General features: G+C 41.1%; 1 protein-coding gene across 3 annotated transcripts in view; it reads left to right on the top strand.

The window, feature by feature from the left end:
* The window catches only part of Rbl2 (RB transcriptional corepressor like 2), a 52,622-nt gene that overhangs the window by 4,728 nt on the left and 33,055 nt on the right, over positions 1-14,839 (top strand). For 2 of the 3 annotated variants that reach the window (XM_028871514.2, XM_037206081.1), the window contains exons 4-9: positions 2,251-2,315; positions 6,192-6,320; positions 9,121-9,281; positions 9,363-9,427; positions 10,370-10,556; positions 14,205-14,371. In XM_028871514.2, coding sequence (XP_028727347.1) covers positions 2,251-2,315; positions 6,192-6,320; positions 9,121-9,281; positions 9,363-9,427; positions 10,370-10,556; positions 14,205-14,371 — 774 coding nt within the window. Of the gene's footprint in view, positions 1-2,250; positions 2,316-5,115; positions 5,280-6,191; positions 6,321-9,120; positions 9,282-9,362; positions 9,428-10,369; positions 10,557-14,204; positions 14,372-14,839 lie in introns of those variants that run through there. The other variant, XM_028871515.2, reaches the window with a different exon arrangement.

Consider the following 14,839-nt stretch of genomic DNA (forward strand, 5'->3'; position numbering starts at 1 on the left):
CATGATCATTTATAGAAAAATACAAAATAGCTGTTTTTTTTCTTTAGAGTGTCTAAAAATAACTTCAAATCATACTTGTTTGGGGTGTGTGTGTGTGTGTGTGTGTGTGTGTGTGTGTGTGTGTATCACCTGGTTCTAATTAAGAGGCTTGTAATATTTCTTTAAGAATTTTACATTTATGGGGGCTAGAGAGATGCTCTTCCAGAGGACCCAGGTTCAATTCCTAGCACCTACATGACAGCTCACAAGTGTGTGTAACTCCAGTTCTAGGGATCTGACATCCTCACACAGACATACATGCAGGAAAAACAGCAATGCACATAAAAATAAATTATTTAAAAAAGAATTTTACATTTATACTATTCTGTACTTGCGGTGAGTGCTGGAAACTCAGTCCAAGGTTTCATGGATGCTAGACACGCACGCACATATATATGTGTGTGTGTGTGTGTGTGTGTGTGTGTATACTATTTTATATTTATTTTTGGATTGTTTTTGCTTTTTTGAGCTAGGGTCTTCTATGTAGTCCAGGCTGGTGTCCAACTTGCTATTCTCCTGTATCAGCCTTCCAAGTGCCAAGATTACAGGAATGTTCTGCCACACACAGCTTACTCTATCGGCTCTTGGTATTTTCAATCACTTTTTGCTAATAGTCGAACTAGTGATGTATGGCACTTACCTATGTGTGTTATGAGAAAAGCACTCTTCTCAGATGTGAACATGTAATATGACAACCTTGTGGGTCTTCGACTTGTTAGGTGCAGGAAAATAAAGGGTGATTGGTGCACCTGCTGAGTGGTCGACTCACTGCAGAATCCATATGCTTCACCATGTACTGCCTCTGGAGTATGACTGTGATGTACAGCTGTGGTATGAAAGTTTGCCACTGTGTGTTAAACACAGCAACAAGAAATAATTGTTTAGATACCATGCGGGGGATGGGAGCCAAACAGAACCCATGGTCTCTCTTCTGAGGGCTGACATTCAAGTGAAGCAAAGGGAGTAATGTACAGACCATGTGAGTGCAGTAGATACAGGAAAATGGGATTTCTGAGCAAAAGTAGATCTAATGAGCCAGGTTGATGGCATTCCATGGAGTAAGCAGAAATGAGTAGGATTTGGGCAGATGACTTTTGAGATCGAGGTGGGGCCTTCAGTACAGAGGAAATAGCAATGGGCGCAGAAGGAGGAAGCGAGTTTAGAGTACCCTATGTATTACAAGCAAAAAAGCCTAATTTTTATATTTGAGGTCAATCAAAGTCATAAGTAGTTATCGTGTACTATGGCAGAAAGACCGTATCCTCCCCCCCCCAGACAGGATGTCATGTAGCCCAGGTATCCTTGAACATGTTAAGCATCCAAGCATGACTGTGAACTACAGATTCTTCTGCTTGCACTGCCTGAGTGCTGCAAGAAGCTGCCTTTAGAAGCACATCTCTGACTATTCACTATGACCGTGGCCTAGTAGATTAAGTCCAGTATTACTCCTAAATACAGGGACTTTGATGAGTGAAGAACAAAGGCCGAGAGAAACAAGTGCCTGCTCATGTTAGCACCAGAACTAAACCGAGTCTCCTGCTCTTCCCCGGGGCATCCTGCTTTTCTTGATCCTTATTAAAATAGGTTCTGCAAAGCTGGGCATGATGACTCTAGCACTTGGCAGAGTCAGGTGTTCAAGGTCAGCCTGGGTTATGGAGAGCCTGTCTCAGAAAACAAAAACAAAAGTTGATGTTCTTGTGATGTGACACCATAGAGGTCTGGTGTAAGCACTGGTAGAGATGTTGGCAGGAAAGCCAAGCCAACGCAGGTCCAAAACTCCCATTAGCAGACAGCTTGGTCAAATAGAACAGGTCTCTTCATAGATGGAGTAAGGCATAGTAAGTGTGGGGATAGAATGCCTCCAAAGTGGCCTTTTGTGATTTTACGTCGATAGGGTGGAGTATCTTATGGAGAGGCTGCAGTTGTAACTCTGCCTGCCACTTGGAAGCAGGATTAGTAGTACTGTCATCACAAGAATGGCTGCTTTTCTTTTGTTATGTATCTTGACCCCAAAACCTTAGAAAGTTTTCCCCTCCTCTGAGCTGCCTTTTCTGCCTCCCAGCTGTTTGCTCTCAGGGTTTGGTTGAGGCGGAGCTTCTTGTCTGGTTTCTCTCTCCGCCTGTGGGCTTCCTTCACACCAGATTTGAGTCATTTGGGGTGTCTCTTTGTAAGTCTTGTATTTACCTTGTGACTTTGTTTTTCCCCCTCCAGGCGACAGCCCTGTACCACGTCTGAAATTTTCCACTTCTGTTGGGTGCTTTTTATATATGCAAAAGGTAAGAGAAGAGTAATATTTGGATAGGAATTCGCTAACCTACATTTTTAAGTGCTGTATTATGTATCAGGAAGAAAGCCTCACTTTTCATAAGAGGATCTTTAGACCATCTCTACAGTATCCACATTTCCTGAACTTAAATGACATGCCCTTTCATTTTCTTCTTGTTCCCCATCTCTTGGATGCGGAGCTATTCTTTGGAATTGTGAGTGGAACCACCCCACTCTGTATCAGCTGTGTCTAGGGCTCTGCTCTTCCTAAGACCTGTCTGAGTCACTGAGTGAGACTGAAGTCCTCAGAGTAGTTCTGATGCCTTTCCACAGGAAATTGTGTCTAAACTTAACCAGATACTTAGAATCTTTTTCTCTCCTCTCTTCCTTCCATTACTCTATCCAAGGTTTGCATGCACTGAAGTACATCTCTATTTGGTATGCTCTATATAGGGATAATTCTTAACAATCTACAGAGACGGTACAGTTATATTCATTAGCTTTTTATCTATAGACTGGCGTATGGCTGCCACTGAGATAGTTCAATAAGATGCACATTGTCAGAACTGGAAGGAGCTTCCTGCATACCATAGTCCCACCTTTATGTATTCAGGATACATTCTAAGACCTGAAGCCAAAGACAGTTCCAACCCCTGTATACTATGATTCTTACTATACATACTTACATAAAGTTTAATTTACATATTAGGCACAATAAGGGATAAATGACATTAGTTATAATAAGAACAGAGCTGTTATGTTGGTATAGTAGAGATTATATAAATGTCTCTACCAATTACCTTATTTACTTTAAATCTTAGCAGCATCAACATATGATTCTTTTAAGGATTTATTTTTGTTTTATATGTATGGATATTTTGCCTGCATGTATGTCTGTGCATCATGTGCATGCAGTACCAGAGGAGGTCAAAAGGGGGCACTGGATAGCCTGAACCTGGAGATAGAGATTGTTGTGAGCCTCCATGTGGGTGCTGGGAGCCAAACCCCGAGGCATCTGGAAAAGCAGCCAGTGCTCTTAACCACTGAGCAATCTCTCTAGCCCTTGTAAAAACTTATTATTTTTTTATTTAAATTAAGGACACTCATTTTTTCACTTACTGGAAACACTTCCACTGTTTGGCTTTTCTTTGGCAAGTGCTGCATTACTTTAGGGCATTGTTAAGTAAAATACAGATTACTCGAATAACATCACTGCTGTATGGAGACAGTGGAGCAAATAACCATGAAAGCAAAAGGCTGATGGGTGCACAGCATATTCAGCCTGGATATGCAGAACACAGGGGTGATTCGTGTCCTAGGAGGCACAGAGCTGGGCAGAGCAGAAAAACATGCAATTTTAAACTTAGGTTTTATTTGTCTGAGGCTTACTATGCAGGCCAGGCTGACCTGGAACCTGTGACCCTCCTGCCCTGATCTCCCTAGTCTTAGATTACAGATGTCCCTGCCTAGCTGAGAATGATTTCTTAAATTTTCCATTTGATACTTTTGGTTTGTTGATCAAAAGTAACTGAAATTATAAAAATAAAACCATGAGTAAAGGAAAATTACTGTGTAAGAGATTCCCTCTATCAGATCAACTGTGTCAACTCCATAATGTTAGGATCTGAATCCAGATCTCTTGTCTCTGGGTTCGATGTTAAACGTGAAGGTGTGGTCTCCAGGTGTGATGTGATTGCAGCTGGTCCTCTCTAGCTCAGGAGTCCTCCATCCTCATCTGAGCTGTGTGCCCTAGCTGAAGGGAGAGTCTTTGTGAGCTTCTTAATCATGCTTTCCATAACAACAATGCTGGCAGCATTCTTTAGTACAGTCAGCAGTGATAGATGTGGCCCAGGGGTGGGGTGCCTGCTTAGTGTGTACAAGACCCTGGAGTTGATCCTAAGCACCACAAATATAAAACAAAATGAAATAAGCGTGGCTAAATCAATGATATAAAATAAAAGCTTACGCATACATAAACTTTCTGTGGAGGCTCCCACATTAGCTTGTGTGACTGGTATTACATAGGATAGTAATCTTGTGATTGCATTGGATAGCTGTGTGACTACTGGGATCTATTTGTGTGCCTAGGAGAGAGTGTATTTGCTAGTGTATAGACTATCAAAATGACGGCAGAGTCTCACTTAGGCAGGAGACACCAACCACACTTAGCTTTGTTTTTTGAGATGGGAGTCTGTCTCTCTGTTGCCCAGGCTGGCTTAAACTTCCAAGTATTGAGTTCAGGTGCACAGCACAGCTCAGTGTGGCTTCTGCGGTATGCTCCGGTCGGTTCTCATGGGTAGCTTAGTTGCTTTCATTCAGTGCTTGGTTTATTTGTGGGGAAGATAGACTGTGCCTACAGCATGTGGACATTTTAGATCGTCTCATTCCCAATAATAAGCTATGATTTGTATGTTTGTTGATTTGGTTTGGCAACTGTCACATGAAGGGCTTTTTGAGCGGAAGACCACTTCCTGTTTTTATAAAATCACATTCTTGAACAAGTAAGCCAAATCTAGAGGTCAAGTCTTTCCATTTTTCTGTTATCTCTTAATTAAACAATAAAATAGCCTGTGAGGAAGGTCCATTTGTGAGGTCAGGATTTGGGACCGTCCTGGAATTTCAATTAGAATGCACTCTTTGGGAGCGTTTCAGCCTTTGGTTAGGAGTCACAGTGCTGGCACTTTCTCCCTCTGCTGCAAGTACACACAGGGACAAGTTCAGACTTGCCGCTGGGGGTGCCTTTGTAGCTTATAACCAGTAGGTGTGGCTTCCTGTTTTATGTACAAGAATAGGAGCAGGTTTTTAATATTTGACCTTTTATAGTAGAGGCAAGCAAGTTAGCTGGCTGCTATCGATGCAGAATTTAGTCTCTTAGTAACCATCTGCCTTTCTGGCAGCAGCGGGCTTTTACTTATTTATTTTTTTGCTTTAACTTATCCCTCAAAGAAAAAGCATCATATATCCTAAGACCTAAGGTAGGTGGTAACTTTCTCTGGAAGGAAGCAAAGGGGGAAAGTCTAAGACAGACCCGAATGAGAGAAAAACCAAGCGTGTGTAATGCATGCATTCAGGTGGGCACTATGTGTAAAAATGGGGGGGCGTGCCTTTGGGTGGGCACTGTAAAAGTGTGGGGCGTGCCTTTGGGTCTGCACTGTGTGTGAAAATGAGGCGCAGCAACAGCTCTTCAGACATACTCGTTAGCAGTGTCCCTGGAGTTGTTCAGTGCTCTCTGGACCCAGCACTGCACATCTGCAGGCCTGGGCTTATGTTTATTTTTTTGTTACAAGCATTGGCAGTTATCCTTGGGATAGTAGCTTTTGAAGTCAAATCTCTGTATTTGTGTTCTGTTGAATTAATGTGCATGAACTTTGATTATTATAAAGAAAAGTATTTTAAATAGTTACCATTAGGGCTCTGAAGAAAGGCTCTCTTCTCTTTAGAGTATATATATATATGAGAAAAATCATATATGAATCATTTTCTGGTGGTTTACCTCTAAATATTTCTAGTAATTTTCACTTGCAGAAAAACTTTTTTATGTGAAATAATTTATTACAGAGAGTTGGTAAATTTATTAAGAGAGTTGGTAAATTTTTTGTGTGTTCAGAATTCCAAAGACTAGACCAGTAATAAAGTTTTAGTTACTAGCTACTTAATAGATGCCTATTAAATGTACTTTAACTTAAGTAAAGTTTTAGTTTTCATTAAATTCTTAGACATACATTAAAATATCAGTCTTCAAAATATAAATTTGCCAAAACACTTTATCACTCTTGAACCAACGTGGTACGATGGTATATGGTGTCATTAGAATGGGAGGAAGCCGTTCTTTAAAATCTTGTGAAGTGGATGCTGAGTTAACGCTGTGACTTTATGTGACCCCACAGGCAACTTCCCCATGATCAGTGATGACCTGGTGAACTCCTATCATCTCCTGCTGTGTGCATTAGATCTAGTGTATGGAAATGCCCTGCAGTGTTCTAATCGTAAAGAACTTGTGAACCCTAATTTCAAAGGTAAGTGTCTATGTGAAACATTTTTTTTTTTTTTTTTTTTTTTTTTTTTTTTTTGGTTTTTTTGAGACAGGGTTTCTCTGTGTAGCTTTGCGCCTTTCCTGGGACTCACTTGGTAGCCCAGGCTGGCCTCGAACTCACAGAGATCCGCCTGGCTCTGCCTCCCTAATGCTGGGATTAAAGGCATGCGCCACCACCGCCCGGCTATGTGAAACATTTTTGACAGCCCAAGCTTATATAAGATTTTTGGTCTTGGGAATTGCATCCCCAAATCCAGGTTTGCTAGCCTCAGAGAATGTGAGTATGGGAACATTTCCACCATCAGTCATACAGAGTACTTACACTGAAGAGTCAGCATATCTACATTTTCTTAAAGGTTTGTTTTATGGGTGTTTTGTCTGCACGCGTGCTTGTGTACCACGTGCATGCCTGGTGTTCTCAGAGGCCAGAAGGAGAGTGCCAAATCCTGTGGAACTGGGCTTAGAGATGGCTGTAAACCATGGGCGCTGGGAGTTGAACCTGGGTCCTCTGGAAGAGTAGCCAGTGCTCTTAACTGCTGAACTATCTCTCCAGCCCCTAAGTTACCCCCCTTTTTAAAACAAAAGAAAGTATCACCAGTAAAATATAATTTAGTCTTAAATGAGAACTTTAGAAGTTTTTGAAAAATATATTGAAAAAGTGAAGAACTTAGAAATTCAGAGTATGAAAGATAACTCTAAAGTCATGGTAGTATTTTTCACTGTTAGCAAGTTTTGTGCACTCCAGGTAGCAAAAAGAATTTACTGAGACAATATCATTTCAACTCTTTTGCTACAGGAAAATAGAATTCTAAAATAACAAGATCTTTACTCTCTAGTGATAAGCATGAGAATCACAGTCATTTTGGCAATGCATATTCTAGGCTTTAAATGATGTAATTTCTATGAGCCGTACATGTCAATACTCAGAGTGTGCAGTTTAACCTGTACTGCCAATTCTGTTGGAAGAACACCATGAAAAAAATCGGATTGTCACTTTGGGCATGGTTTCAATTAGAATTTTAACTTCCCTATCAGGGTTGATTTCAAAATTAGTGGCATTAGTTGCTACAATTACCTGCCACTCAAAAGGTTTGAGACATAGGGCTGCAGCTAGAGTTCCCTGACAGATTGCTTGCCTGGCCCTGAGTTTGATCTTTGGTACTATAGAACAGACAAAAAAGTAGAAAAACAAAACAAAAATCAAATTCTAGATTCCATTTGAGATTCTTTTGATTATGTATGTCCATCTAATAAATGATGCAGACGTTCCAAAATTCAAAAGGCTGCACTCCAAATCTTCTGGTCAAGCGTTTTGGACAAGGGACACTTGACCTTGACCCTTTCTGTCCTCCTTTCCCTCTTCATGTCATTTTACTCTTTCCCTTTATTTTTACTGGGAACTGAACCAGGGCGCCCTAGTCCTGTGATACATCTTGTGCTTCCATGTGGTAGTTTTTATGGTGTTCTTCTGGTTTTACCTCCTTTAATTTTCTTTGAAAATGTTGTGTTCTTATGAAAGTACTTTATAAATGAGTATAAGGACATCTGATATGATCAAGTCAAAGTGGGTAATCTTTGAGCTATGTGATTAAAAAATTGTTACATTTTAGTTGGGGGCGGGCAGGAGGTATGTACATGCCACAGTACACATGTACATGTGAGTACACATTTACACATGCCACAGTACACATGTACAGGTTAGAGGCCAACTTGAGGGAATCAGTTGTCATAGAGACCAAACTCAGGGTGTCAGGCTTGGAAGCAGGGCTTTACCTGATGTGTGCGCCATCTCACCAGCCTGAATTGGGTAATTTAAAATAATAATAATAATAATAATAATAATAATAATAATAATAATAATAATAACAATAACAATAACAATGCATTCTTAATGTTAATTATTAATATATTATTAATGTTATATTATAATGATCTGTTTTTATTAATTTGTTTATTTTGAGACAAGGTCTCTGAAGCTCTGGCTGTTGTGGAACTCTCTGTGTAGACCAAGTTGGCCTTAAACTCAGAGATCCACCTGCTTCTGCTTCCTTAGTGCTGGGATCAAAGGCATACACCACCACACCTGGCAGAACTGTGTAATTTTTTGTTTGTTTGTTGTTTGTTTTGGACAGGGTATGTAATTTTTTAAGTGTTTTTTTTTTTTTTTTTCATTTGAATGTAAGGCTTATTTGCAGAATACAATTCTTATGTTTTTGGATATTCCTGCAACAGCTTTTTTTTTTAAGTTTTCTAGCAATCTCTAGTCACATAACAAATCTTCTGAGTAATGATAAACTTTATCTTCATCTCCATTTTAAAAAGTACTTAGCCGAGCAATGTGGCTCACACTTTTAATCCCAGCACTTGGGTGGCAGAGGCAGAAGGATCTGAGTTCGAGGCCAGCCTGGTCTACAGAGTGAGGTCCAGGATGCCCAGAACTGTTACATAGAAAAACCCTGTCTCAAAAAACAAACAAAAAAGTACTTAATTTATAATGTATGTAGTCATTTCTTTATGTGAGACAGGATGTTATAGCTCAGGCTGTCCTTCCAATTCATGACAGTCCAGAGCACTGGATTATAGGTGTGAGGCAATGTGTCTGGGCTAAAGTGTCCTTTTTTGCTTGTACTGAGGATGCCACATATTCAGATTTTTCTTCAGTTTTGAGGTATATATAAATTAGTTACTCATGTCAATCACATCATGACCAGACTCACTAATAGTTATGTCTCAGCTGATTGGTGCTGACCAGCGTCTCTGTTTTGCGATTTTATACATCCTAGGCCTATCAGAGGACTGTCACCCTAAGGATGCTAAACCTCCCTCTGATCCACCTTGTGTCATTGAGAAGCTCTGTTCCTTACATGATGGTCTAGTGTTGGAGGCAAAGGGAATAAAGGAGCATTTCTGGAAACCCTATATTAGGAAACTTTTTGAAAAAAAGGTTGGTAAGCAATGACATAAGAATGCTTTCTGGAAAAAGACTTGGTTGCATGTAATATAAGGACCCCTCTTTTCATCATAGCTCCTCAAGGGGAAGGAAGAAAATCTTACTGGCTTCCTGGAGCCCGGCAACTTTGGGGAGAGTTTGTGAGTACCGTGCTGCCGACTGCAGTGATACTAAGTTATCTGTGAGGAGACCTCAGTGCTCAGCCTTTGGACTGTTTACACAGTGCTTTATGGTAGAACTCAGAAAACACAACACTTCTGGAAACCTCTACTATAAGTTCATGTCTTTAAGCCCAGTGAAACTTGTTTTTGTTCTGTTTAAAGTTTTATTAGCCAAGATTTTAGGTTATAAATTTTGAAATTGAATGTTTTTGTGCTGGGTGTGGTGGCACTCGCCTTTAGTCCCAGCACTCAGGAGGCAGAGGCAGGTGGATCAAAATTCAAGGCTATCTTGGTCCACACAGCTAGTTCTAGGACAGCCAGAGCCACACATAGAAACCCTGTCTCAAAAAACAAAAACAAAAGAGAAAAAAGAAACGCTTTTGTACTAGCCATCAGGTACACGACTGACATCCCAGGACTCGGGACCTGAGGTAAAAAGACTAAGTTTGAGGCTGCTTTGTTTAAAAGGAAAAAAAAGTTAAGAAAAGGGAACAGAAGACAGGTTTTTGGAACTATAGAGGTGACAAAATGTCTTCAGGTCTTCAGAGGTGCCAAGGACAGCTGAGGAAGTGTTCCTACATGATCATATACCAGTTATATATTGATAGCCCAGGCTTACTGTTTTTACACTCAGTTTAGTGTAATTAAGTGTATTGAATGCTTACTATTACTTGATATTGTTATTATTAGCTTATTGAATGCAGATTGGTTCAGAGTCCCTACCTTGATACACTATTGAAAAACTATGCTCAGGATGTGCTGGATACATAGAGTAAAGTAAGCTACATCTTCTCTTCAGTTTTTGTAATGAGCAATTATTCTATTGAAATATGACTTTGAGAAACTTACCAGATTTTATAGTAAAAATTGAAGTAAGTGGTGTGGAACATGAGCTGAAATGGTGGCCCTGTTTCCCCATAGTAAAGCTGTTAATAAGGCTTATGAAGAATACGTGCTAGCCGCTGGGAATCTGGATGAACGGATATTTCTTGGCGAGGATGCTGAGGAGGAAGTTGGGACTCTCTCACGGTATCTGAGTGCTGCCTCGGGTACAGAGAGTGCTGACCGAACGCAGGTGAAAGACATCTTGCAGCAGCATCTTGACAAGGTGAGCCCTGTGTGATGTCAGAGCATAGTTCAAGGTCTTGGGGGGGGGGGGCTGGGACAAGGGGAAGTCAGCCCGCTGTCCTCTTTTCATAAGGCTGTGTGTGTGTGTGTTCGAAATCTGTGGTAAGGAAAAGACAATTCAAGGTATCTTACTGATTTATTTATTTAATTTGTTTAGTAAAGGTTTTAGTTGGGTTTAGTTGAGAGGGGAGCTGACTGTTAATCTGAACAGATATGTCCTGCTGGCCATCTTTGCTTCTCGAAGGATGGACTGTGGTATATACTCTGCACAGTGGACATGGGAGGCATTTAGGAAATACTAATTAACCCTGACTGGGGCCTGTGGATCTGTGGTCAGTCTTTAAGAAAATTCTGTTGAACTGAAACCAAAGTTTAGGATGATGAAAACTGGTGACTCTAATTTCCCCTTCCCTGTAACTGACAAGCATCCGACTTGACACTGGTCTGCTTGTGTTTGTTCTCAATTTCTCTCAATCTCAATCTCTCTCTCTCTCTCTCTCTCTCTCTCTCTCTCTCTCTCTCTCTCTCTCTCTCTCTCTCCCCCCCCCCTTTTCTTTTGTTGGTGTTGAGACAGATCTCACAACACATCCCAGGTTAACTTCAAATTCATAGTGATCATGCCTCAGCTGCCTAGGCACTGAGATTATAGATATGATCCACCATTTGATAATACTTGAATGGTTTTATATGCTAGGTTATGTTCCAGACTCTGGGAAATACAGCAGTGGACAAAACAGCAACAAACAGCCTGTCCTAAAGAAACTTCCATTTTAGTTGGGGAAGACAGGCAGTAGCTAGCCGAATAGTTGAATGTATAACATGATGGTACCTGAAGACAAAGTTGATAAAGCAGTATTGTGAGTGGGGCGGAATGGATGGACCTTGGGGCCCACTGTAGACATGCTGGCTGGAAATGTCTCTGAGAGGCCAGCATTAACAGATTCCTGAGATAATTGAGGAAGCAAGCCTTGGGTATAGACAGAAACTGATTTGAAGCCAGGAGACTAGCAACTGCAAAGGTGTGAGGTAGGAATCTGTCTGATGTGGGAGGCACGGTGAGAAGGTCTGTGTAGTGTATTAAGAACATAGTTCCTAAGGGAAGAGTCTCAAGATGAGGTCAAGGAGTAGGAGACAGGAGGTCGTTTAGTCTTTGGAGGCCATTGCAAGGACTTTGGCTGTAATTGAGATGAAAGCTCTCAAGAGAGTATTTGAAAAGATGACCCCTGTGTGATGTAATGAACATTCTTAAAGATCCTGGGAGAGGTGGGGTCATGGCAAGAGGATGTTAAGAGGCTATTTGAGCAACTCTTCATGGTGGCTTGGTTTATAGAAACATTTGTATTTGGACTACAGGACTGACTGATATTTGGATTATGGTATCAGAGAGATAAAAAAATGACGATCATTGGGTGAATGATGTAAGTGTAAGTCCTCATCCAGGCCTGTGAGGTCCTAAGCGACCTGGCCCTGCCACTGTTTTTGTCCTTCAGATATGCCAAGCATGCCAGCTCAGCGCCTTTGCCCTTACTATTGTCCCAGCTGTCTCTGCCTAAACATGTTTCTTCAAGGTACCATGTGGCTTACTTCCTCATTTTTTTCTGTTTTCTGATAAGTTGATTTCTGTAAAATAATAGCCCAACACGCCCCCACCTTCGAGACTTCTCCTACTCTGCTGTTGGTGCTCTTGGTGTCATGGCCCCTGACAGCACATAAGTAGGTAACTGAACTGTCTGTCCTGTCTTTCTGCGTGAGACTACAAGCTTCAGGAGGGCTGCAACTGGTGCCGTATACAGTGCTTGCCATGTAGTAGTTATCCTTACAGTTCACTCTGGATATTATCAAGAAGAAAGAGCGAGTCTGGGCTGGATTTAAAGTGAGGATTATTAGCACATTGCATTTGAGATGTCATTAGGGATGCTAGTTGACTCACTGAGTGGGCAGTTTAGAAATGTATTACTGGCGCTTCCCAGAGAGGTTGGAGTTGTGGTTGTATGTTCTGGAGTCAGCTGGGTGTGAATTGTTAAGATCACAAAATGAACATTCCCATCAGTGAGTTGTTGGAGAAGAAAGATCTAAAGGAGGCAGAGTTCTGGAGCACACCAAACCCTGTCCCCACCAGAAGAAGATCTATCTTAGTTGTTGCTGTTGTAGTTTGGGTTTATTAAGACAGGGTTTTTCTATGTACCCCTGTCTGTCCTGGAACTCTCTGTAGACCAGGCTGGCCTCGAACTCACAGAGATCTGCCTGCCTCTGCCTCCTGAGTGCTGGGATTAAAGGTGTGCACCACCATACCTGGCCTAGTATTTTCTTGTATCATCTCTGTATTCAGACCTGAGTTAAAGGAAAGTACCCTCTAAGTGAGAATGCACAGGAAACGGTAAAGCTAAGCCCCTTAGCAGTGCTACAACACGGGAAGCCCCATGTTGACCTTGAGGACTTTGGGAAGGAGGCTGTGGTTGATGACACCTAGTTTCTATGAAACCAATGCTGCTTGTGAGTGAGACTGTTTTATGTGTTGCTGGCTGCTGTGACTTCTTCATATGCATCCAGGACATTTTTATATCACAGTACAGGCAGGTAGTGGTTCATGTGCAGGGATGTGGGCAGTGCAAGAAAACCAAAGATAGCCCCCTGATGCACCTAATCCACCCAGACCATTTTATTGCCTTTAAACAATAATATGAATTTCCTTGAAACAAAACGAAAGTCTCAGCTCTACGGTTAAGTCATATAGAACACATATTTATTTCTAGGTAGTGAATCTTTTGGGTTCTTCTGTGTCCTGAGAATTGAATAGTTCGTTCTGTTTCTAAGTAAAAGCTTTGCTAGGCATTTTTAAAAGTCTAGGATGAATATATTCAATACTTGGGGAAATACTGAATTTTGAATATTAAAAACGCTTTAAGCTAGCAAACTTTCAGAGTTTCTTTGGGAAGTTAGAAAAGCTGATTTGCTAGCATATGTACTCATGCTTAAATTCTTGGTCACATATCTTTCATGTGTATGTTCAAGAATGTTGGCTAACTGGCTCCTCTGAAGGTCGGTCTGCTCGGGAAAAACTGTCATGGGTTCTAGGAATTAAAGTCGGGATGACTGATGAGGACTTAGATTTTTATTTTTTATTTGGTTTTTGAAATGTTTACCTTCTGAAGTAAGTTTGATACATTGATTTTTATTTAGGTCCGATTCAAGTCATTGATTTCATGTGTCCATCTCTGAGTGTTAGTCACAGCAGTGGGTTAAAGCTGTGAAATCAGGTTTCTCAGCAATGAGCATGATGCTCTTAATGTTTTCCAGTGTGATTCCCCTTTGCCCTGGGCATGAGCTCTGAAGGAGAGCTACTGGAGAGCTAGAAGGTGTATGTGTAAGTGTACACTGCCATTGCACTCAGCCCTACAAGGCATAGACCTCATCTTTTAGATTTACTTAACGAGAACTGTTAGTTGCCTGGAGTGTGTATTATTCTTCTTTGGAAGAACATCTTTAGTTAATGGAAGCTCTGAGTGGAATTATGTCTAAACTCCCAAAATGGCAATGTTTGAGATACTAAAATAAGCGACAGAAAGTCTCATTGTTTTGAATTCCTATTTGTGGTGTAATTTAAAGAAACGTAATTTTTCTCCTCTAGTCTAAAGCACTTAGAATCTGCACACCACTGACTGGCGTGAGGTACGTTCAGGAGAACAGCCCATGTGTGACCCCCGTCTCCACAGCTGCATATAGCTTAAGTCGCCTCCACGCAATGCTGAGTGGCCTCAGGAATGCACCCAGTGAGAAGCTGGAGCAGATGCTCAGGTTGGTTTTAATGTTGTCTGCCTTTCAAGAGTTAGTTGTTGACCATTTTCTATTTCTTACCTTAAGTTTTCAGTATCAGTGCTTAAGTTGCCCTTTCACACTTTTACGTTAATTACATAGTTTAGTCTTATTAGGCAGTAAATGATATAGCAATATAAAATGTATTAGTAGGCATACATATTGGTACTTGCTTGTAATTCCATGACTCAGGAGGCTGAGACAGGCAGATGTGAGGCTAGCCTAGGCTACAGAGTGAGACCTTGCCTCATAAATAAATAAGCAATTTAAAAAAAAAGTTATTTATTTATTGTGCATTGTTGTTTTGCCTGTTTAAGGGTGTTGGGTCCCCTGAAACTGGAGTTACAGACAGTTGTGAGCTGCCATGTGGGTGCTGGGAGTTGAACCTGGGTCCTCTGGAAGAACAGTCAGTGCTCTAAACCCCTGGGCCATCTCTCCAGCCCCTAAATA

Source organism: Peromyscus leucopus, chromosome 5 (genome assembly GCF_004664715.2).
Source record: "Peromyscus leucopus breed LL Stock chromosome 5, UCI_PerLeu_2.1, whole genome shotgun sequence".
Classification (NCBI taxonomy): domain Eukaryota; kingdom Metazoa; phylum Chordata; class Mammalia; order Rodentia; family Cricetidae; genus Peromyscus; species Peromyscus leucopus.